The sequence below is a fragment of the Sus scrofa genome, chromosome 13, assembly GCF_000003025.6.
Source record: "Sus scrofa isolate TJ Tabasco breed Duroc chromosome 13, Sscrofa11.1, whole genome shotgun sequence".
NCBI lineage: Eukaryota > Metazoa > Chordata > Mammalia > Artiodactyla > Suidae > Sus > Sus scrofa.
The window spans coordinates 30,971,797-30,994,723 of record NC_010455.5 but is presented as its reverse complement, the minus strand read 5'-3'; the positions used below and the strand labels follow the sequence as shown (position 1 = coordinate 30,994,723).

At 54.9% G+C, this 22,927-nt stretch overlaps 3 protein-coding genes across 3 annotated transcripts; all 3 read right to left on the bottom strand.

Annotated features, from left to right (window-relative positions):
• On the bottom strand, positions 1,701-3,435 carry PMAP-36 (antibacterial peptide). The gene is given in 4 exon segments (NM_001129965.1): positions 1,701-1,908; positions 2,503-2,574; positions 2,720-2,827; positions 3,225-3,435. Coding segments are annotated over 4 exon segments (501 nt in total). The 5' UTR covers positions 3,423-3,435; the 3' UTR covers positions 1,701-1,785.
• NPG1 (protegrin 1) lies at positions 6,853-8,694 on the bottom strand. The gene is given in 4 exon segments (NM_001123149.1): positions 6,853-7,165; positions 7,761-7,832; positions 7,985-8,092; positions 8,497-8,694. Coding segments are annotated over 4 exon segments (450 nt in total). The 3' UTR covers positions 6,853-7,093.
• Positions 16,880-18,938, bottom strand: LOC110256441 (protegrin-3). Its single transcript, XM_021070622.1, has 4 exons — positions 18,527-18,938; positions 18,015-18,122; positions 17,791-17,862; positions 16,880-17,194 (listed from the first exon to the last, which is right to left on the bottom strand). Exons 1-4 carry the CDS (start codon positions 18,722-18,724, stop codon positions 17,123-17,125), a joined length of 450 nt encoding a protein of 149 aa, XP_020926281.1. The 5' UTR covers positions 18,725-18,938; the 3' UTR covers positions 16,880-17,122.

Below are 22,927 nucleotides of genomic sequence, written 5' to 3'. Positions count from 1 at the left end.
CCCCGGGGGCCCTTAGCATCCATGTCCCACAGTCCAAAGAGTGGGGGGCCGGGGGCAGCCTCTGAGCCAGTGGATGTGGACAGGACACGAACAGCACCTACTGCCCAGAGCCCCGCCCAGGGACCAGCATCCCACTGGCCCTTCAGAACCACGGTGGTGACAACTGAGTTGTCACTTCCCCCCACACTCATCTCCTCCCTCCACCCGGACGCAGCTCTGCCTGAGGCCAGGCTCCCAGGAAGCCCCACTGTCCAGCCTGTCAGGGAGTCGACCTGCCTCATCCTTTGGGCAGAGACTCCACCCCAGTTAGCCCCACACTCTGCCAGCCTGGGAGCAGCCCCCCTTTCTTTCTCCCTTCGCTCCTGTCCCCTTGGCCACTGCGCTGGTGGGACATGTCCTTGCTGGGCTCCCTCCCCATTCAACCCATGTGATCAGACACATACACACCCTGAAGCCAGGGTGTTGGCTAAGATGGACAAGGCTCTTCTCTTCCCATCTAAAACCATTGGGAGTTCCCAATGTGACTCATTAGTAGCTAACCCAACGGTGCCACTCAGGGTTTAGGATCCCACAGGGCCACGTGCTGTGGTGTAGGTCACAGACATGGCTCAGATCCCACTTTGCTGTGGATGTGATCAGCTGTAGCTCTGATTCGACTCCTAGTCTGGGAACTTCCATGTGCCACAGGTGCAGCCTTACACAAAAAATAAAACCATCACTTGCTCCCTAATGCACTTCAGGCCCCTGTCTGTCCGTGTCTCCTCTCGCTCCCTGACCCCACCCTTGCATGCCTGCCTTCTGCGCTGAGCAGGGTTCACTCTGCCCTCCCACCAGGCCAGAACACCCTCCTCTCTTATTCTGGGCTCAGGTCCTCTCCTTTGTAGGCCCATAACCCCGTGGGCATCATTCCCCAGCGGAACTCACCATCCAGAGTTTTACTGTGAAGGAGAATGGACAGGCCAAGGGTGCCACAACCTGAGGCTCAATGCCATTCATGAAAGTCTCTTATCTGTTCTCACAGGGTTATGGGCTCTAATGCTCAAACACCAGATATTGTCACCAGCCAATCCCTTTTTTTTCTTCTGCTTTTTAGGGCCGAATTTGCAGCATATGGAAGTTCCCAGGCTAGGGGTCAAATTGGAGCTATAGCTGCCTGCCTAAATCACAGTCACAGCCACGAGGGATCCAAGGTGCATCTTCGACCTGTACCACAGTTCCAGGCAACTCCAGATCCTTAACCCACTGAGCAAGGCCAGGGATTGAGCCCACAGCCTCATGGATACTGGTCAGATTTGTAACCCACTGAGCCACAACGGGAACCCTGTCACCAGCTAATCACTTTAGAAGGCCCTGACACAGCTTGCAGACCTCCTAGCCAGGGGCCAGTTACGTCTCTCTTCTTGATGGTTGAGATGAAAAATACTCAATTTTATCTGGTATTGGTGTTCATATATGCATGTCTATGGCCTGGTCCCAGGCATGAGACGGACCTGAGAATGGACACACTGTCCTGGACCTCTTGGCCCTGCTGCCTCCCCCACGGCCTACTGGGGCAACAGCAGCCTCACACATTCCTGGATTCTCCATATATGATCGATCGTGCTTGTGCGCGCACACACATACACACACACACACACGATCAGACTAAGCATTTTGTCCCAGTTAGTAGGTGTAAATAGGAATAGAATTGAAGCCTGGAGGAAGAAGCTTTCATAGAATTTATTTCTCAGACTCATATTGTGCACCAGAGCAGGCATATTTAGGGTTCTTCCATGGTCACACCATTTACCCACAACCCAAGGGTATTGAGCCGACAATGGGAGGAATCCACTTCAAAACCTTCCCAATCTTCTTCAAACGTTTTCGGGTCTTCTTACGCAACCGTCTAAATCGTCCAACACTCTGGATCTGTGCACCAGGATGAGAGAGGGAATTTGTGGGAAGTGTGTGCAAGAGACCAGACCCTGCCTACCTGATCACCAAGCTTCCAGGCCAACCCAGGAAAAATGGGGCCCCACATCACCCCTGGCTCTGACCTTTGGAGCCCAATGTGGATTCCCTACATCCACAGACAGATGAGCAAATTCAATAGGAGATGACAGGGGCTACCCAAGGTGGCAAGCCCATCCCATCAAAACTGGGCAGGAACAGGGGCTGAAAGGCCATTAATCGCTCAGTGCCTCTCAAACTTTAGCATGGTCAGAATAGCCTGAGGCCTTGTGAAAACAGAGGGGTGGGCTTGCCATAGATGTGATTCAGGCAAGTAGAATGTGATTCTGAGTACTGCCTGATGATCCGTACAATTCCGTGTGGGGACCCTACTGAGAGAATCACTGCTCTAAGGATGACAAAGCCCGTCCTGGACACCTGGGGCCCAGGTGAGGGAGGGGCCAGGGTAGGGGGCGCGTTCCGTGCCCTGGATGGGACAGCGGGTAATTGGACAAAGGAGGTTCCACACACCAACCCAAGAGGAGCACACTAAACCAAAGGGGGCGACCTCACCTCATCACAGTTGATGTCCAGTGGGTCATTGGATGGGTTCAAGGTGACTGTCCCCACACACTGCTTCACCCGCTGGAAGGGGAGACTCAAGGTCAAATCAGGAACTCTCCCAAGCCATAAGACCCCAGCCTCACCCCAGGGCCTGGACATCTTCGCACAAGCCTCCCATTCAGCTCATTGGGAAGCATCCGCAAGCACCCGCAGCCCCCAGCCTCACCCCGTTCTCCTTGAAGTCACACAGCTCCGGGGGCCGCCAGGTCGGCCTGGGACACACAGTCTCCTTCACCGTGAAGCTCACAGGTTTCGGGGTGCCCGGGTCCTCGTCCTGGTCAAGGATCAAAGTGGGGAGATGGGACTCGGGCTCAGGCTTCCCCCTCGGATCTGTCACCCCCTCCCCGCCCCCACCTAGACAGCAGCCTCTGCAGCCCCTGCTGGGAGCCTGGCCCTGGGCTTGGTGCTGGGGGCACAGGGGAGGGGACAGAGCCCGCTCCTGCCTCACAGGCTGTGCAGGGCCCTGAGCCCAGAGGCTAAGGCGGGAAGCTCTCACGCGGGCAGGGCACCCAGCTCTGGGAAGGTTTCCTGGCAGAGGGGGTCCCCCTTAGAGGGACAAGTGCCTTCCTGGCAGGAGGTACAGCCTGAGCAGGGGGAGGGACAGGGAGCCCCGAGGCGGGTGGGGGACAGCCCCCGCCCCCTAGCCCCTCCTGAGCCCCTGCCCGACTCACGGCCTTGGGCGGCTGGTCCAGCTCCAGGAGGCGGTAGAGATTAGCTTCTGAGGACTGCTCGTTGAGGCGATCCACAGCACGAAGCACGGCCTCCCTGTAGCTGAGGGCCTGGGCGCTGGCCGAGGGCACCACGAGTGCCAGCAGCAGAAGCCACAGTGACCAGCGCCCCAGGCACAGGCTGGCCCTCTGGGTCTCCATGGTGCCCAGGTGAGCCTCCTCCCAGCCTGCGGGACCCTCCTTTATGCCCAGCCTGGGTCTGGGACTTCCTGAGCGGCCCCATCCCTGGCTGCCTCCCAGGATGCTGGCTGGACTTGCCTCAGCCCTGGCTCTTGCCTCAGGGGATTGCTGGGCAGTGGGGAAGGATGGGCGCCTGTGCAAGGTGAAGAAGTGGTTTCTCCATCGCCCTGACAGTGTCCTGGCCTCTCCTGGGCCCCACAGGCAGTGTTACAGGCAGGGTTGCTCAAGAGGGTTGGGTCCTTCAGGAGAAGGAGAGGCAGGCACTGTCTCACACCTGCTCTGGGTCCCCAGGTTGGCCGCCTCAGGAACCAGGGTCCAGGAGTGTAGTCAGCACTCTGTCCCCAGCTCTAGGTGCTGCCTGGCACCTAGGAAGCCCTAAATTAAAGTGTAATGGAGGGATGATAGTACCAACACAAACCAGAGTCTTACAGACCCGCCAGTTCCTAGTTGATAGTCAACACCACACTACCTATGATCTAGGGTCAGCTCCCTGGTCTCCTCTCCTGCACTTTTCTTGACTGCTCTCTCAGTCTAAAAATGCCCCATCCCCACACTCTCCTGGGGAGTATTAAGGCACGAGTAAGGAATGGGGTCAGGAGTGGGAGGATCTGCAGCCACAGTGGCTGTGCCCTGAGATGATCAGGCTAGGCCCTGGGCACTCTCCCAATGGCACCTTCTAACCCACAGAGAGCAATGGTCCTGCGGAGGCTAGGCCTGAAAGAGTGTTGTCACCACCTGGCCCCCAGCCTGGGCTCCGCCTTTCCCAGTGCCCCTCCAGCTTCCCTACCGGTCTGGTTCTGACAGACATCCTTTCCCACCACGCTCTGCACTTAAAAGGCCCCAGTCGGACAAAGCACAGCCTCAGCCGTGTGTGGCCCCGCGTCCTCAGGCCAGTCCCAGAGCCCCGGGCTTCCAGGCATCAAAGCAAAGTGGTCAAGAGAAGGAGCAGGGCCAGGGCTGAGTGACCTGGCTTCCGGTCCCGCCCTCCACCCAACCTGCTGACCTACTCGGAGAAGGTAAACCAGATTTTCCCCAGCTGCCCCTCCCTCTCCCGCCCTGGGAAACGGAAGATGTCTTACACCTGCAGAGGAGGCCCTCCTATCCTCCATGGAGCTATTCCCGCCGCACAGAACTTCAAGGTGCGGGCCAGGGGCCCAGTCTCCACTGGGTAAAGGGGGACAGCAGGCAGCCACTTTATACAGCCCCTCTTCATGGTCCCCCGGAGAAGCCTGGCCCGGCACAGGCCATTATCCATGTCCCCCACCCTGTCCCACTTTTCAGGAGCCTCCCGCAGGACACTCCCTCAGGCCATGAGGAGGAAGGAACCAAGATGCTTCCTGCGTCTTGCTTGGGCCTACCTGGGCAACTGGAAACCTCGCAGACCTGCGGGAGTGGGACAGCTCCGTCCACCCCATGGGCAGGTGTGCCGCCTTTAAAAAGAATACTTTTAGGAGTTCCCGTTTGGGCGCAGAGGAGCCAAATCCAGCTAGTTTCCCTGAGGATGCAGGTTCCATTCCTGGCCTCGCTCAGGGGGTCCAGGATCGGGCATTGCCGTGAGCTGTGGGTGTAGGCTGCAGATCGCCTCGGATCCCACGTTGCTATGGCTGTGACATAGGCCAGCCGCTGTAGCTCTGATCTGACCCCTTGCCTGGGAACTTCCACATGTGGGCGGCGCAGCCCTAAGAACAAAAACAAAAAAAGAAGAAGAAGTTTACTTATCCACCATAAATAAAATAACAACTATATTGGGCTATATTAGTACAGTATAATAGTACTGCCTTTTCTTTCTTTCTTTCTTTTTCTTTTTTCTTTTTTGCTTTTAGGGCCACACCCTCAGCCTATGGAAGTTTCCAGGCCAGGGGTGGAATTGGAGCTACCGCCACTGGCCTACACCACAGCCATAGCAACGCGGGATCTGAGCCGCATCTCTGACCTACACCACAGCTCACTGGCAACACTGAATTCTTGACCTACCGAGGGAGGCCAAGGATCAAACCTGCATCCTCATGGATACCCGTCGGCTTTGCTTCCACTGCCCTACAACCTAGGGAAGTCCACCTACGATTTTCAGGTGAACATGTGTAACCATACCATAACACACATGCTGCTCACAAATATCATGCTATATGGAGAAACTGGCCAAAAGGAATATTTAGGTTCTACTTGTATCACCTGTAAATTTCAAGATCTAGCACTGCTAATCTAAGGAGTTCAAAGTCAGGGTCATGGTTATGTGGAAGGGGTTGCAACCGGAAAAGGGGCAGGGAGGTTCCTGAGTGCTGGTTACACAACTGTGTTTATACAGCAAAATCTCAGCAAGCTGTACACTTCCGATGAGTGCACCTTATTGGTATGCATTTAATATTTCACCTAGAACTTTTATGCGTAGGAAAATTTCACATTTAATATTGAGGGGAAAGGGCAAATTGCAGAGTAACTCATGCAGTTTGATTCCATATGGAAAGCGTCAATCAAGATAAAACAAGACACCGTATTTCTTCACGTTCATAAATGCATATAAATATCTAGAAAGATCAGAGCAGGGAGTTCTCTTGTGGCACAGCAGGTGAAGGATCCACAGTGTTGTCATTGCAGCAGCTCAGGTAACTGCTGTGGTACACGTTCAGTCCCTGGTCCAAGAACTTCCACGCCGGGTGGGCATGGCCAAAAAAAGAGATCAGAACAGATACACACCAAGTTGATGAACGGAGGTTATTTGTGATGGGGGTGAGTAGGGCTTAGAGTCGCGTGGTCAAAAGGGCTTCAGCTGTCCTAGGATTGTTTATGAACTTTTCATAAAGAGCATGATGTCTTCTTTTTTTTTGGTTCCTTTTTAGGGCCGCACTTGTAGCATATGGAAGTTCCCAGGCTAGAGGTCAAATGGGAGCTATAGCGGCCGGCCTTTGCCACTGGCACAGCGATGCCAGATCCTTAACCCACTGAGCAAGGCCACATCCTCATAGGAGACGGGTTTGATTCTGCTGAGCCACAACCAGAACTCCAAGCGTATGTCTTTCTAAGAACAATTGTAATAAAAGAAGATGAAGGGAAGGAAGGAAGGAAGGAAGAGGGGCAGAAGGAGGCAGTCATGAGCGGACGACTTGGGGCCCAGGCACCCTTTGCTGGTGTTGACAACCCCAGAGACTCGGGTTTTACCTTGGTGATGGGAAGGGCCCCAGGGCCGCCCCAGAGCCCTTTTCAAACTCCCTGCTGCCTTCCCTCCAAGCCATCCTAGAAGGAACAGTGGCCTCACCCATCTCTGTGGTTACAGCACCACACACACACACACACACACACACACACACACACACACGAGTTCTCCCAGAGTTAAGGACTCAGGGTCAGGAAGTGGGAAGACAGGAGACAATGAAATTGAAGGCTGGAGGAAGTTGGTTTCACAAGAATTTATTTGACAGATGCGGGCCTGGGCAAAGCAGATGCTTAGGTCTCCTTGCTGGGATTTTAATGTGCCGAAAGGCCTTCTGGGTGAGTTGCCTGCAAATCCTTCACCGTCTACCAGGGAACCTTGGTGGACCGAATGGTGCGGGCCGGAAAGGTGGAGGCGGAAAAATTGGGGGACGGAAACCTGGCCCCGGGAAAATTGGGGGAGGGAAAGCCTGCCGTCGCAACCGTCATCCTCGTCCGACACAGACGCAGAACCTACGCCTACAATAGCACAGGCCACCTCCCCTGACACCTTGAACCTGTGACCAAGAGAAACAGGTTTCGGGTGGGGTCTGGCCAAGGGTCAAGACAAGAACCCTCCCTCCAGACTAGAAAAATCCCTGAATGGGGAAACAGTAAGAGGCTTGGGGCCCCAGTCCACCTCTGGCTGTGACCTTTGGAGCACGTGGTGGAATCCCCCACAGACACATAAGTGGACTCAGGCCCAGAGATGGCTGGGGGCTTGCCAGGGTCCCAAACCCAGCCCCGCAAAGCTGGCCAGGAGCAGGGCCTGCAAGTCCATTAGTCCGGTCACTGCCTCTCAGCCGACAGCACAGGAAGAACCCGCTGGGATCTTGGGAGAAGAGACAAGGCTGGGCCCCACCCAAGAGTGTGATTCAGAGGGTCGGGGTGGGGCCTGAAATGTGCCTTTCTGACAAATACGAGGGGGGACCCCATTGAGGGAACCGCGGCCCTAAGGATGACAGAGCCAGACCTGGAGCCCTGGGGCCGAGGTGAGGGAAGGGCCGGGGTAGGAGGGCCTTTCCACGCCCTGGATGGGGCAGCGGGTAACACTCCCAAGGAGTTCCCCACACCAACCCATTAGCAACTTGACACCAATAAGGGGCCACTCACCTCATTGCAGGTGATGTCGAGCGGGTCCTTGATCTGATCCAGGGTGACTGTCCCCACACACTGTTTCACCCGCTGGAAGGGGAGACTCAAGGTCAAAATGGGACCCCCCCACCTCCATCCATGAGCTCCCAGCCTCACCCCAGGGCCTGGACATCTTCCCCAGCAGGCTCTCCTGTTCAGCTCCTTGGGAAGCATCCGCCAGCGCCCCCAGCCCCCAGCCTCACCCCGTTCTCCTTGAAGTCACACAGCTCCGGGGGCCGCCGGGTCGGCCTGGGACACACAGTCTCCTTCACCGTGAAGTTCACAGGTTTCGGGGTGCCCGGGTCCTCGTCCTGGTCAAGGATCAAAGTGGGGAGATGGGACTCGGGCTCAGGCTTCCCCCTCGGATCTGTCACCCCCTCCCCGCCCCCACCTAGACAGCAGCCTCTGCAGCCCCTGCTGGGAGCCTGGCCCTGGGCTTGGTGCTGGGGGCACAGGGGAGGGGACAGAGCCCGCTCCTGCCTCACAGGCTGTGCAGGGCCCTGAGCCCACAGCCCAGAGGCTAAGGCGGGAAGCTCTCACGCGGGCAGGGCACCCAGCTCTGGGAAGGTTTCCTGGCAGAGGGGGTCCCCCTTAGAGGGACAAGTGCCTTCCTGGCAGGAGGGACAGCCTGAGCAGGGGGAGGGACAGGGAGCCCCGAGGCGGGTGGGGGACAGCCCCCGCCCCCTAGCCCCTCCTGAGCCCCTGCCCGACTCACGGCCTTGGGCGGCTGGTCCAGCTCCAGGAGGCGGTAGAGATTAGCTTCTGAGGACTGCTCGTTGAGGCGATCCACAGCACGAAGCACGGCCTCCCTGTAGCTGAGGGCCTGGGCGCTGGCCGAGGGCACCACGAGTGCCAGCAGCAGAAGCCACAGTGACCAGCGCCCCAGGCACAGGCTGGCCCTCTGGGTCTCCATGGTGCCCAGGTGAGCCTCCTCCCAGCCTGCGGGACCCTCCTTTATGCCCAGCCTGGGTCTGGGACTTCCTGAGCGGCCCCATCCCTGGCTGCCTCCCAGGATGCTGGCTGGACTTGCCTCAGCCCTGGCTCTTGCCTCAGGGGATTGCTGGGCAGTGGGGAAGGATGGGTGCCTGTGCAAGGTGAAGAAGTGGTTTCTCCATTGCCCTGACAGTGTCCTGGCCTCTCCTGGGCCCCACGGGCAGCGTCACAGGCAGGGTTGCTCAGGCGGGTTGAGTCCTTGGGTGAGGGAGGGACAGGCACAGTCTCACTCCCCCGCCTTCTCCCCACTATGGCATCTTCAGGAATCAGGGTCCAGGAGTGTAGTCAGCACTCAGTCTCCAGCTCCCTACAATGCTTGGTACTCAGTAGACACTCAGTAATGTCTGATGCGCAGATAAGAGGACCCTACCGCATCTGGCATCTTGCTTGCTCGCCCCGCCCGAGCCTCGGCCGTTAGCCCCACATCTTCCTGTTTCCTGACCCAGTCCTCAGCAAGTCAGGGGCTCCGCTCCATGTGTCCCCTCTCCTAGATTCTCTTCTACCTTCCTCATCTGAAAACGCTCACATCCCCAGCTTTCCTGAGACGGGGCCCATTGACCTTTTCTCCCTCACCCCGCCTTAGGAAGGATCATCTCAAACAGTGAGACCTCTTGCTCTGTCTCACACTCAGGGCCACAGCAGCCTGGCCACCATCATGAGTCCAGAAGATTCTGTCAGGCATTGTCTGTCTCCACAGGCACTGGGGATGCTCTGTCCTCCTGAAACCGCCCCCTGCAGTATCCTCCCCCGATGCCGGCCCACTGAGTCACCTCCTGCCTCCCGTGTGACTCCTGTTCTGTCTGCCCAAGGACCCTCCTCTTAACACACAGAGCTCACACAGGTGCAGGGGGGGCTGCTTCTCCTCCCAGTCCTAAGACACATTCCTGGGGACATCCCTTCTCAAGATACCCGTTATCGTGGACACACATCCCTGGTCTGTGTCTCTGAGTTCAGGACTCCCATGAACACCCCCGGCTGTCCACACTCTGCTGTCTGGCGGCTGTGGGCTGGGCGCCAACCCAGGAGCCCTGAGCTGAAAGCCTGGGGAGACCCCACCTGCGCCCACTTCTTCCTCCTGAGGACACTCCCTCTGACCTCCCCACCGCCTCTGCCCTGCCCCTACCACCACCGTCTCCCTCTCGCGTGCCCACACACTCCAGACTCCACGTTCCCTGGGTTCCTGTCTCTCCCGGGACCACGGTCCACCCTCCACACCAATTCTAGGGGCTCCTTCAGGCCACTGACGTGGCCATTTCAGCCCCTGCCTTGAGCCCACACACCCCTGCCTGGCACTGGGGCCTGCATTCTCGAATCTCACCTTTGTCCCCACTTCCAGCTCTCAAACCCTACACACTGCTGTCACAGACACCCCGGCCACTCAAGCCTCTGTGTCCTCCTGCTCCTGTCCCAATGGCTCTGCACCTGATCCCTCGGCTTGCCCTGCCCTTCCACCCGAGGAAGCCTTCCCTGACCTCCAGCCACACAAGGTGCCCCCTCGTCTTGGCTCCCACAGCCTCAGGTCTTCTCTTCTGATTTGACCCCAAAAGACTCCTGGTCACTGCTCTGGTGAAGACACTGGGCTGGGGTGGCCAGTGTCGGGGGCAGAGACAGCACAGCTGGGAGAGCGAACGGGCCAAGGCCAATTCTTGTACAGTTCTCCAGAGGAATGGCATTGTGACTGTGAGGCCTGGAGTAGCTCTTTGGACTCAGCTGGGCTCTAGGCCCCGGGGACTTGCCCAGGGCACATGGGAAGTGGCAGCCAGGATGACTGGTGCTGACTGAGCCTTGGAGAAGGAAGGCGAGGTGGGCTTCTGAACAACCTGGCTTCACAGTCCAGGTATTGCCCCAGGGGCCTCTTGGTCAAGCTGTAGCCTTTCCCAAGTCAAAGGAGGAAAAGGAGGTGGTTACAGTAGAAAGCAATTAGCAATACCCACGCTTACTGAGTACCTGGTAAGCCTGAAATGCTCCTTGGGCTTTCCTGCCTCTGCACCTTTGAATTTCCCAAACCTTAGGACTGAGCTTCCCTTCCCCATCCCCCCATGGGGAGAGGAGGCTGTTCAAGGACAAGGTCTGATAAAGGAGTCAACCGAGGGAAAGAACGTGGAACCGGCTGGCCCATAAGCGAAGCTCCCTAAACAGGAGTGGTGATGATCACCCAGAATGAGCTGCCCCCAGGCATTCTGGAGTCGGGCAGGGTGAGTTTGAATCCTCGCTTTGCCTCTCACCAGCTGTGACTCCCTTGCAAAGACTCTGCTCTGGGGGACCCTCGGCAGCCAGTGAGCGTGAAGCCAACTCAAATGGCCTCAGACGCAGCTGAGAAGGCCGTGAGGGGAGCAGGAGCTCAAGCCGGTAGATGGACACCTGGGAAGAGGCTCCTTATCCCCCTGTTCCCTTAGCCCGGTTCTTGCTTCAGGAGACAGAGAAGCGTGACCGAACCCAGCACTATGTGAAAAAGACCACACACACCACGACGAAGTGGGATTCATCCCAGGTTCACAAGGATGCTTCAACACAACGCAAATCGGTCAACATCGACCACCACATTAACAAAAGAAAAGTCAAAAACCACATGATCATCTCAATAGATGCAGAAAAAGCGTGTGACAAAGTCCAACATCCACTCGTGATACACACTCTGACAAAGTGGGTGTGGAGGGAACATACCTTAACGTAATCAAAGCCATTGATGGCACACCCACAGCAAATACAGTACTCAATGGAGAAAAGCTGAAAGCCTTCCCACTAACATCTGGAACAAGACAAGGATACCCAGCCTCACCACTGTTGTGTTCAACAGAGTATTGGAAGTCCTAACCACAGCAATCAGACAAACAAAAGACATAAAAAGGATCCAGATTGGAAGAGAAGTGGTAAAATTGTCACTGTGTGCAGATGACATGATACCATACCCAGAAAACCCTAAGGACTCCACACAACAACTCCTCAAACGGATCCATGAAGTCAGCAAAGGAGCAGGATACAAGGTTAACACTCACAGAAATCAGGCGGTCCCGTCACAGCCCAGCGGAGAGGAATCCGACGAGGAACCATGAGGTTTCGGGTTCGATGTCTGGCTTCACTCAGTGGGTTAAGGCGCTGGTGTTGCTGTGAGCTGTGTGGTGTAGGTCCAATTAGACCCCTAGCCTGGGAACCTCCATATGCCGAGGGTGGGGCCCTAAAAAGCAAAAGATAGAAAGACAGAAAGACAGAAAGACAGGAAGGAAGGAAGGAAGGAAAGAGAGAAAGAGAGAGAGAGAAATCAGTTGCATTTCTGTATACTAACAATGAAATATTAGAGAAGGAATACAAAAATACAACACCTTTTACAATCACACCCAAAAACATTAAGTACCTGGGAATAAACCTGACCACGGAGATGAAAGTCTTATCTGCTGAGACCTGTAACACCTCAATCAAGGAAATTAAAGAGGATGCCAAGAAATGGAAGGATAGTCCATGCTCCTGGGCTGGAAAAATGCATATCGTATAATGGCCACACCAGCCAAAGCACTCTACAGATTCAATGGAATCCCTATCCAATTCCCCATGACATTGTTCACAGAACTAGAACAAACAATCCAAATACTTATATGGAACCACAAAAGACCCAGAATTGCCAAAGCAATGCTGAGGAACAAAAACCAAGCAGGAGGCATCACTCTCCCGGACTTCGGGCAATATTGCAGAGCCACAGCAATCAAGAGAGTGTGGTACCAGTACGAAAACAGACATACAGACCAGTGGAACAGAATCGAGAACCCAGACACCTACCGTCAATTAGTCTTTGCCAAAGGCGGCAAGAATATCAAAAGGGGGAAAAGACAGTCTTTTCAGCCAGTGGTGCTGGGAAAACTGGACAGTCGCGTGTAAATAAGTGAAACTGGAACACACCCTCACACCACGCACGAAAATAAACGCCACATGGCTTAAAGACTTAAACATAAAGCAAGACACCATCAAACTCCTAGGAGGGAACAAAGGCAAACATTCTCTGACATCTACCTTACAAACGTTTTCTTAGGTCAGTCTCCCAAGGCAACAGAAATAAAAGCAAAAATAAACCTATGCGACCTAATCAAACTGACACCCTTTGGCACAGCAAAGGAAACCATTAAAAAAAGAGAGAGAGAGAGACAAAAAGACCACGTACAGAATGGGAGAAAGGAGTTTCAAACGGTGCAACGGACAAGGGCTTCCTCTCTAAACTATGCAAGCATCTTATACAACGCGACAGCAAAAAAAGCCAACAACCCAACTGAAAAATGGGCAAAAGACCTGAACAGACATTTCTCCAAAGAAGACTTACAGATGCCCAACAGGCACAGGAAAAGATGCTCCCCATCTCGGATTATTAGAGAAATGCACATCAAAACTCCCATGAGGTACCACACCTCCCACCAGTCGGAATGGCCGTCATTAACAAATCCACAAATAACAAATGCTGGAGAGGGTGTGCAGAAGAGGGAACCCTCCCACTCTGTTGGTGGGAATGTACCTTGGTACAGCCACTGTGGACAACAGTATGGCGGTGCCCCCGAAAACTTACCGCAGAACCACCACATCATCCAGCAATCCCACTCTTGGACGTGCGTCCGGACAATCTTTTCCTCGAAAAAGACACATGCACCCGTATGTTCACTGCAGCGCTACTCACACTAGCCAAGACATGGAAACAACCTAAAGGTCCATCGACAGATGAGTGGATTAAGAAGACGTGGTATATGTACACAATGGAATACTACTGAGCCATAAAAAAGAACGAAATCAGGCCATTTGCAGCAACACGGAAGCAACTAGAGACTCTCATGCTAGATGAGGTAAGTCAGAAAGAGAAAGACAGTACCACATGATATCACTTATATCTGGACTCTAATCTTCAGCACAAATGAACCTTTCCTCAGGAAAGACACTCACGGACTTGGAGAACATGCTTGTGGCTGCACAGGAGGAGGGGGAAGGGAGTGGGATGGACTGGGAATTGGGGGTCAATGGATGCAACCTATTGCCTTTGCAATGAATAAGCATGGAGATCCTGCTGTGTAGCCCTGGGACCTGTATCTAGTCACTCATGGTGGAGCATGATGGGGGATGACATGAGACAAAGAATGTATACACGTATGTGGGACTGGGTCTCTTTGCCGTACTGTAGAAAACTGACAAAACCCTGTAAACCAGCTACGACGGGAAAAAACCATTTAAAAAATATTTTTAAGAATACAGGTGGATGACGATCTTACAAAAAAGAGAGAGAGGGAGGGAGAGAGAGAGAGACTCAGACAGAGTGTTAAGGCACGAGTAAGGAATGGGGTCAGGAGTGGGAGGATCTGCAGCCACAGTGGCTGTGCCCTGAGATGATCAGGCTAGGCCCTGGGCACTCTCCCAATGGCACCTTCTAACCCACAGAGAGCAATGGTCCTGCGGAGGCTAGGCCTGAAAGAGTGTTGTCACCACCTGGCCCCCAGCCTGGGCTCCGCCTTTCCCAGTGCCCCTCCAGCTTCCCTACCGGTCTGGTTCTGACAGACATCCTTTCCCACCACGCTCTGCACTTAAAAGGCCCCAGTCGGACAAAGCACAGCCTCAGCCGTGTGTGGCCCCGCGTCCTCAGGCCAGTCCCAGAGCCCCGGGCTTCCAGGCATCAAAGCAAAGTGGTCAAGAGAAGGAGCAGGGCCAGGACTGAGTGACCTGGCTTCCGGTCCCGCCCTCCACCCAACCTGCTGACCTACTCGGAGAAGGTAAACCAGATTTTCCCCAGCTGCCCCTCCCTCTCCCGCCCTGGGAAACGGAAGATGTCTTACACCTGCAGAGGAGGCCCTCCTATCCTCCATGGAGCTATTCCCGCCGCACAGAACTTCAAGGTGCGGGCCAGGGGCCCAGTCTCCACTGGGTAAAGGGGGACAGCAGGCAGCCACTTTATACAGCCCCTCTTCATGGTCCCCCGGAGAAGCCTGGCCCGGCACAGGCCATTATCCATGTCCCCCACCCTGTCCCACTTTTCAGGAGCCTCCCGCAGGACACTCCCTCAGGCCATGAGGAGGAAGGAACCAAGATGCTTCCTGCGTCTTGCTTGGGCCTACCTGGGCAACTGGAAACCTCGCAGACCTGCGGGAGTGGGACAGCTCCGTCCACCCCATGGGCAGGTGTGCCGCCTTTAAAAAGAATACTTTTAGGAGTTCCCGTTTGGGCGCAGAGGAGCCAAATCCAGCTAGTTTCCCTGAGGATGCAGGTTCCATTCCTGGCCTCGCTCAGGGGGTCCAGGATCGGGCATTGCCGTGAGCTGTGGGTGTAGGCTGCAGATCGCCTCGGATCCCACGTTGCTATGGCTGTGACATAGGCCAGCCGCTGTAGCTCTGATCTGACCCCTTGCCTGGGAACTTCCACATGTGGGCGGCGCAGCCCTAAGAACAAAAACAAAAAAAGAAGAAGAAGTTTACTTATCCACCATAAATAAAATAACAACTATATTGGGCTATATTAGTACAGTATAATAGTACTGCCTTTTCTTTCTTTCTTTCTTTTTCTTTTTTCTTTTTTGCTTTTAGGGCCACACCCTCAGCCTATGGAAGTTTCCAGGCCAGGGGTGGAATTGGAGCTACCGCCACTGGCCTACACCACAGCCATAGCAACGCGGGATCTGAGCCGCATCTCTGACCTACACCACAGCTCACTGGCAACACTGAATTCTTGACCTACCGAGGGAGGCCAAGGATCAAACCTGCATCCTCATGGATACCCGTCGGCTTTGCTTCCACTGCCCTACAACCTAGGGAAGTCCACCTACGATTTTCAGGTGAACATGTGTAACCATACCATAACACACATGCTGCTCACAAATATCATGCTATATGGAGAAACTGGCCAAAAGGAATATTTAGGTTCTACTTGTATCACCTGTAAATTTCAAGATCTAGCACTGCTAATCTAAGGAGTTCAAAGTCAGGGTCATGGTTATGTGGAAGGGGTTGCAACCGGAAAAGGGGCAGGGAGGTTCCTGAGTGCTGGTTACACAACTGTGTTTATACAGCAAAATCTCAGCAAGCTGTACACTTCCGATGAGTGCACCTTATTGGTATGCATTTAATATTTCACCTAGAACTTTTATGCGTAGGAAAATTTCACATTTAATATTGAGGGGAAAGGGCAAATTGCAGAGTAACTCATGCAGTTTGATTCCATATGGAAAGCGTCAATCAAGATAAAACAAGACACCGTATTTCTTCACGTTCATAAATGCATATAAATATCTAGAAAGATCAGAGCAGGGAGTTCTCTTGTGGCACAGCAGGTGAAGGATCCACAGTGTTGTCATTGCAGCAGCTCAGGTAACTGCTGTGGTACACGTTCAGTCCCTGGTCCAAGAACTTCCACGCCGGGTGGGCATGGCCAAAAAAAGAGATCAGAACAGATACACACCAAGTTGATGAACGGAGGTTATTTGTGATGGGGGTGAGTAGGGCTTAGAGTCGCGTGGTCAAAAGGGCTTCAGCTGTCCTAGGATTGTTTATGAACTTTTCATAAAGAGCATGATGTCTTCTTTTTTTTTGGTTCCTTTTTAGGGCCGCACTTGTAGCATATGGAAGTTCCCAGGCTAGAGGTCAAATGGGAGCTATAGCGGCCGGCCTTTGCCACTGGCACAGCGATGCCAGATCCTTAACCCACTGAGCAAGGCCACATCCTCATAGGAGACGGGTTTGATTCTGCTGAGCCACAACCAGAACTCCAAGCGTATGTCTTTCTAAGAACAATTGTAATAAAAGAAGATGAAGGGAAGGAAGGAAGGAAGGAAGAGGGGCAGAAGGAGGCAGTCATGAGCGGACGACTTGGGGCCCAGGCACCCTTTGCTGGTGTTGACAACCCCAGAGACTCGGGTTTTACCTTGGTGATGGGAAGGGCCCCAGGGCCGCCCCAGAGCCCTTTTCAAACTCCCTGCTGCCTTCCCTCCAAGCCATCCTAGAAGGAACAGTGGCCTCACCCATCTCTGTGGTTACAGCACCACACACACACACACACACACACACACACACACACACACGAGTTCTCCCAGAGTTAAGGACTCAGGGTCAGGAAGTGGGAAGACAGGAGACAATGAAATTGAAGGCTGGAGGAAGTTGGTTTCACAAGAATTTATTTGACAGATGCGGGCCTGGGCAAAGCAGATGCTTAGGTCTCCTTGCTGGGATTTTAATGTGCCGAAAGGCCTTCTGGGTGAGTTGCCTGCAAATCCTTCACCGTCTACCAGGGAACCTTGGTGGACCGAATGGTGCGGGCCGGAAAGGTGGAGGCGGAAAAATTGGGGGACGGAAACCTGGCCCCGGGAAAATTGGGGGAGGGAAAGCCTGCCGTCGCAACCGTCATCCTCGTCCGACACAGACGCAGAACCTACGCCTACAATAGCACAGGCCACCTCCCCTGACACCTTGAACCTGTGACCAAGAGAAACAGGTTTCGGGTGGGGTCTGGCCAAGGGTCAAGACAAGAACCCTCCCTCCAGACTAGAAAAATCCCTGAATGGGGAAACAGTAAGAGGCTTGGGGCCCCAGTCCACCTCTGGCTGTGACCTTTGGAGCACGTGGTGGAATCCCCCACAGACACATAAGTGGACTCAGGCCCAGAGATGGCTGGGGGCTTGCCAGGGTCCCAAACCCAGCCCCGCAAAGCTGGCCAGGAGCAGGGCCTGCAAGTCCATTAGTCCGGTCACTGCCTCTCAGCCGACAGCACAGGAAGAACCCGCTGGGATCTTGGGAGAAGAGACAAGGCTGGGCCCCACCCAAGAGTGTGATTCAGAGGGTCGGGGTGGGGCCTGAAATGTGCCTTTCTGACAAATACGAGGGGGGGACCCCATTGAGGGAACCGCGGCCCTAAGGATGACAGAGCCAGACCTGGAGCCCTGGGGCCGAGGTGAGGGAAGGGCCGGGGTAGGAGGGCCTTTCCACGCCCTGGATGGGGCAGCGGGTAACACTCCCAAGGAGTTCCCCACACCAACCCATTAGCAACTTGACACCAATAAGGGGCCACTCACCTCATTGCAGGTGATGTCGAGCGGGTCCTTGATCTGATCCAGGGTGACTGTCCCCACACACTGTTTCACCCGCTGGAAGGGGAGACTCAAGGTCAAAATGGGACCCCCCCACCTCCATCCATGAGCTCCCAGCCTCACCCCAGGGCCTGGACATCTTCCCCAGCAGGCTCTCCTGTTCAGCTCCTTGGGAAGCATCCGCCAGCGCCCCCAGCCCCCAGCCTCACCCCGTTCTCCTTGAAGTCACACAGCTCCGGGGGCCGCCGGGTCGGCCTGGGACACACAGTCTCCTTCACCGTGAAGCTCACAGGTTTTGGGGTGCCCGGGTCCTCGTCCTGGTCAAGGATCAAAGTGGGGAGATGGGACTCGGGCTCAGGCTTCCCCCTCGGATCTGTCACCCCCTCCCCGCCCCCACCTAGGCAGCAGCCTCTGCAGCCCCTGCTGGGAGCCTGGCCCTGGGCTTGGTGCTGGGTGCACAGGGGAGGGGACAGAGCCCGCTCCTGCCTCACAGGCTGTGCAGGGCCCTGAGCCCACAGCCCAGAGGCTAAGGCGGGAAGCTCTCACGCGGGCAGGGCACCCAGCTCTGGGAAGGTTTCCTGGCAGAGGGGGTCCCCCTTAGAGGGACAAGTGCCTTCCTGGCAGGAGGGACAGCCTGAGCAGGGGGAGGGACAGGGAGCCCCGAGGCGGGTGGGGGACAGCCCCCGCCCCCCAGCCCCTCCTGAGCCCCTGCCCGACTCACGGCCTTGGGCGGCTGGTCCAGCTCCAGGAGGCGGTAGAGATTAGCTTCTGAGGACTGCTCGTTGAGGCGATCCACAGCACGAAGCACGGCCTCCCTGTAGCTGAGGGCCTGGGCGCTGGCCGAGGGCACCACGAGTGCCAGCAGCAGAAGCCACAGTGACCAGCGCCCCAGGCACAGGCTGGCCCTCTGGGTCTCCATGGTGCCCAGGTGAGCCTCCTCCCAGCCTGCGGGACCCTCCTTTATGCCCAGCCTGGGTCTGGGACTTCCTGAGCGGCCCCATCCCTGGCTGCCTCCCAGGATGCTGGCTGGACTTGCCTCAGCCCTGGCTCTTGCCTCAGGGGATTGCTGGGCAGTGGGGAAGGATGGGTGCCTGTGCAAGGTGAAGAAGTGGTTTCTCCATCGCCCTGACAGTGTCCTGGCCTCTCCTGGGCCCCACAGGCAGTGTTACAGGCAGGGTTGCTCAAGAGGGTTGGGTCCTTCAGGAGAAGGAGAGGCAGGCACTGTCTCACACCTGCTCTGGGTCCCCAGGTTGGCCGCCTCAGGAACCAGGGTCCAGGAGTGTAGTCAGCACTCTGTCCCCAGCTCTAGGTGCTGCCTGGCACCTAGGAAGCCCTAAATTAAAGTGTAATGGAGGGATGATAGTACCAACACAAACCAGAGTCTTACAGACCCGCCAGTTCCTAGTTGATAGTCAACACCACACTACCTATGATCTAGGGTCAGCTCCCTGGTCTCCTCTCCTGCACTTTTCTTGACTGCTCTCTCAGTCTAAAAATGCCCCATCCCCACGTTCCCCTGGACATGACCTGTTCCCCGGCCCCTTCCCAACCAAGTATGAGGAAAGGTCGGCTATGCTGTGACGCCAACTCTTTCTATCCGTCTCACACTCCAGGCCACTGCAGGCTGGACAGCCCTCACTAGCGCCCAAAGTCACCCCCAATCCATGACTTTACGTATACGGATTGTGGGGACCCCTCTGTCATCCCAGAACTGCCCCTTCCCAGATTGTGGCGTGAGTTGCTCTCCAGAGTCCCCTCTTCTCTGGTGGATTGTGCTTGGTCTCCTTCAGCACCATCCTCTTAACACGCAGGGCTGGTCCGGGGCTCACACAGGTGCAGGGGGGGCTGCTTCTCCTCCCAGTCCTAAGACACATTCCTGGGGACATCCCTTCTCAAGATATCCATTATCGTGGACACACATCCCTGGTCTGTGTCTCTGAGTTCAGGACTCCCATGAACACCCCCGGCTGTCCACACTCTGCTGTCTGGCGGCTGTTGGCTGGGCGCCAACCCAGGAGCCCTGAGCTGAAAGCCTGGGGAGACCCCACCTGCGCCCACTTCTTCCTCCTGAGGACACTCCCTCTGACCTCCCCACCGCCTCTGCCCTGCCCCTACCACCACCGTCTCCCTCTCGCGTGCCCACACACTCCAGACTCCACCTTCCCTGGGTTCCTGTCTCTCCCGGGACCACGGTCCACCCTCCACACCAATTCTAGGGGCTCCTTCAGGCCACTGACGCGGCCATTTCAGCCCCTGCCTTGAGCCCACACACCCCTGCCTGGCACTGGGGCCTGCATTCTCGAATCTCACCTTTGTCCCCACTTCCAGCTCTCAAACCCTACACACTGCTGTCACAGACACCCCGGCCACTCAAGCCTCTGTGTCCTCCTGCTCCTGTCCCAATGGCTCTGCACCTGATCCCTCGGCTTGCCCTGCCCTTCCACCCGAGGAAGCCTTCCCTGACCTCCAGCCACACAAGGTGCCCCCTCGTCTTGGCTCCCACAGCCTCAGGCCTTCTCTTCTGATTTGACCCCAAAAGACTCCTGGTCACTGCTCTGGTGAAGACACTGGGCTGGGGTGGCCAGTGTCGGGGGCAGAGACAGCACAGCTGGGAGAGCGAACGGGCCAAGGCCAATTCTTGTACAGTTCTCCAGAGGAATGGCATTGTGACTGTGAGGCCTGGAGTAGCTCTTTGGACTCAGCTGGGCTCTAGGCCCCGGGGACTTGCCCAGGGCACATGGGAAGTGGCAGCCAGGATGACTGGTGCTGACTGAGCCTTGGAGAAGGAAGGCGAGGTGGGCTTCTGAACAACCTGGCTTCACAGTCCAGGTATTGCCCCAGGGGCCTCTTGGTCAAGCTGTAGCCTTTCCCAAGTCAAAGGAGGAAAAGGAGGTGGTTACAGTAGAAAGCAATTAGCAATACCCACGCTTACTGAGTAGCTGGTAAGCCTGAAATGCTCCTTGGGCTTTCCTGCCTCTGCACCTTTGAATTTCCCAAACCTTAGGACTGAGCTTCCCTTCCCCATCCCCCCATGGGGAGAGGAGGCTGTTCAAGGACAAGGTCTGATAAAGGAGTCAACCGAGGGAAAGAACGTGGAACCGGCTGGCCCATAAGCGAAGCTCCCTAAACAGGAGTGGTGATGATCACCCAGAATGAGCTGCCCCCAGGCATTCTGGAGTCGGGCAGGGTGAGTTTGAATCCTCGCTTTGCCTCTCACCAGCTGTGACTCCCTTGCAAAGACTCTGCTCTGGGGGACCCTCGGCAGCCAGTGAGCGTGAAGCCAACTCAAATGGCCTCAGACGCAGCTGAGAAGGCCGTGAGGGGAGCAGGAGCTCAAGCCGGTAGATGGACACCTGGGAAGAGGCTCCTTATCCCCCTGTTCCCTTAGCCCGGTTCTTGCTTCAGGAGACAGAGAAGCGTGACCGAACCCAGCACTATGTGAAAAAGACCACACACACCACGACGAAGTGGGATTCATCCCAGGTTCACAAGGATGCTTCAACACAACGCAAATCGGTCAACATCGACCACCACATTAACAAAAGAAAAGTCAAAAACCACATGATCATCTCAATAGATGCAGAAAAAGCGTGTGACAAAGTCCAACATCCACTCGTGATACACACTCTGACAAAGTGGGTGTGGAGGGAACATACCTTAACGTAATCAAAGCCATTGATGGCACACCCACAGCAAATACAGTACTCAATGGAGAAAAGCTGAAAGCCTTCCCACTAACATCTGGAACAAGACAAGGATACCCAGCCTCACCACTGTTGTGTTCAACGGAGTATTGGAAGTCCTAACCACAGCAATCAGACAAACAAAAGACATAAAAAGGATCCAGATTGGAAGAGAAGTGGTAAAATTGTCACTGTGTGCAGATGACATGATACCATACCCAGAAAACCCTAAGGACTCCACACAACAACTCCTCAAACGGATCCATGAAGTCAGCAAAGGAGCAGGATACAAGGTTAACACTCACAGAAATCAGGCGGTCCCGTCACAGCCCAGCGGAGAGGAATCCGACGAGGAACCATGAGGTTTCGGGTTCGATGTCTGGCTTCACTCAGTGGGTTAAGGCGCTGGTGTTGCTGTGAGCTGTGTGGTGTAGGTCCAATTAGACCCCTAGCCTGGGAACCTCCATATGCCGAGGGTGGGGCCCTAAAAAGCAAAAGATAGAAAGACAGAAAGACAGAAAGACAGGAAGGAAGGAAGGAAGGAAAGAGAGAAAGAGAGAGAGAGAAATCAGTTGCATTTCTGTATACTAACAATGAAATATTAGAGAAGGAATACAAAAATACAACACCTTTTACAATCACACCCAAAAACATTAAGTACCTGGGAATAAACCTGACCACGGAGATGAAAGTCTTATCTGCTGAGACCTGTAACACCTCAATCAAGGAAATTAAAGAGGATGCCAAGAAATGGAAGGATAGTCCATGCTCCTGGGCTGGAAAAATGCATATCGTATAATGGCCACACCAGCCAAAGCACTCTACAGATTCAATGGAATCCCTATCCAATTCCCCATGACATTGTTCACAGAACTAGAACAAACAATCCAAATACTTATATGGAACCACAAAAGACCCAGAATTGCCAAAGCAATGCTGAGGAACAAAAACCAAGCAGGAGGCATCACTCTCCCGGACTTCGGGCAATATTGCAGAGCCACAGCAATCAAGAGAGTGTGGTACCAGTACGAAAACAGACATACAGACCAGTGGAACAGAATCGAGAACCCAGACACCTACCGTCAATTAGTCTTTGCCAAAGGCGGCAAGAATATCAAAAGGGGGAAAAGACAGTCTTTTCAGCCAGTGGTGCTGGGAAAACTGGACAGTCGCGTGTAAATAAGTGAAACTGGAACACACCCTCACACCACGCACGAAAATAAACGCCACATGGCTTAAAGACTTAAACATAAAGCAAGACACCATCAAACTCCTAGGAGGGAACAAAGGCAAACATTCTCTGACATCTACCTTACAAACGTTTTCTTAGGTCAGTCTCCCAAGGCAACAGAAATAAAAGCAAAAATAAACCTATGCGACCTAATCAAACTGACACCCTTTGGCACAGCAAAGGAAACCATTAAAAAAAGAGAGAGAGA

Excerpts from the sequence above, each read along its gene's own strand:
- LOC110256441 (XM_021070622.1), bottom strand. The coding sequence starts at position 18,724 with ATGGAGACCCAGAGGGCCAGCCTGTGCCTGGGGCGCTGGTCACTGTGG. Across the intron at positions 18,123-18,526 it reads TGGACCAGCCGCCCAAGGCC|GACGAGGACCCGGGCACCCC; the intron begins GTGAGTCGGGCA and ends ATCCTTGACCAG. Across the intron at positions 17,863-18,014 it reads GTGACTTCAAGGAGAACGGG|CGGGTGAAACAGTGTGTGGG; the intron begins GTGAGGCTGGGG and ends CTCCCCTTCCAG.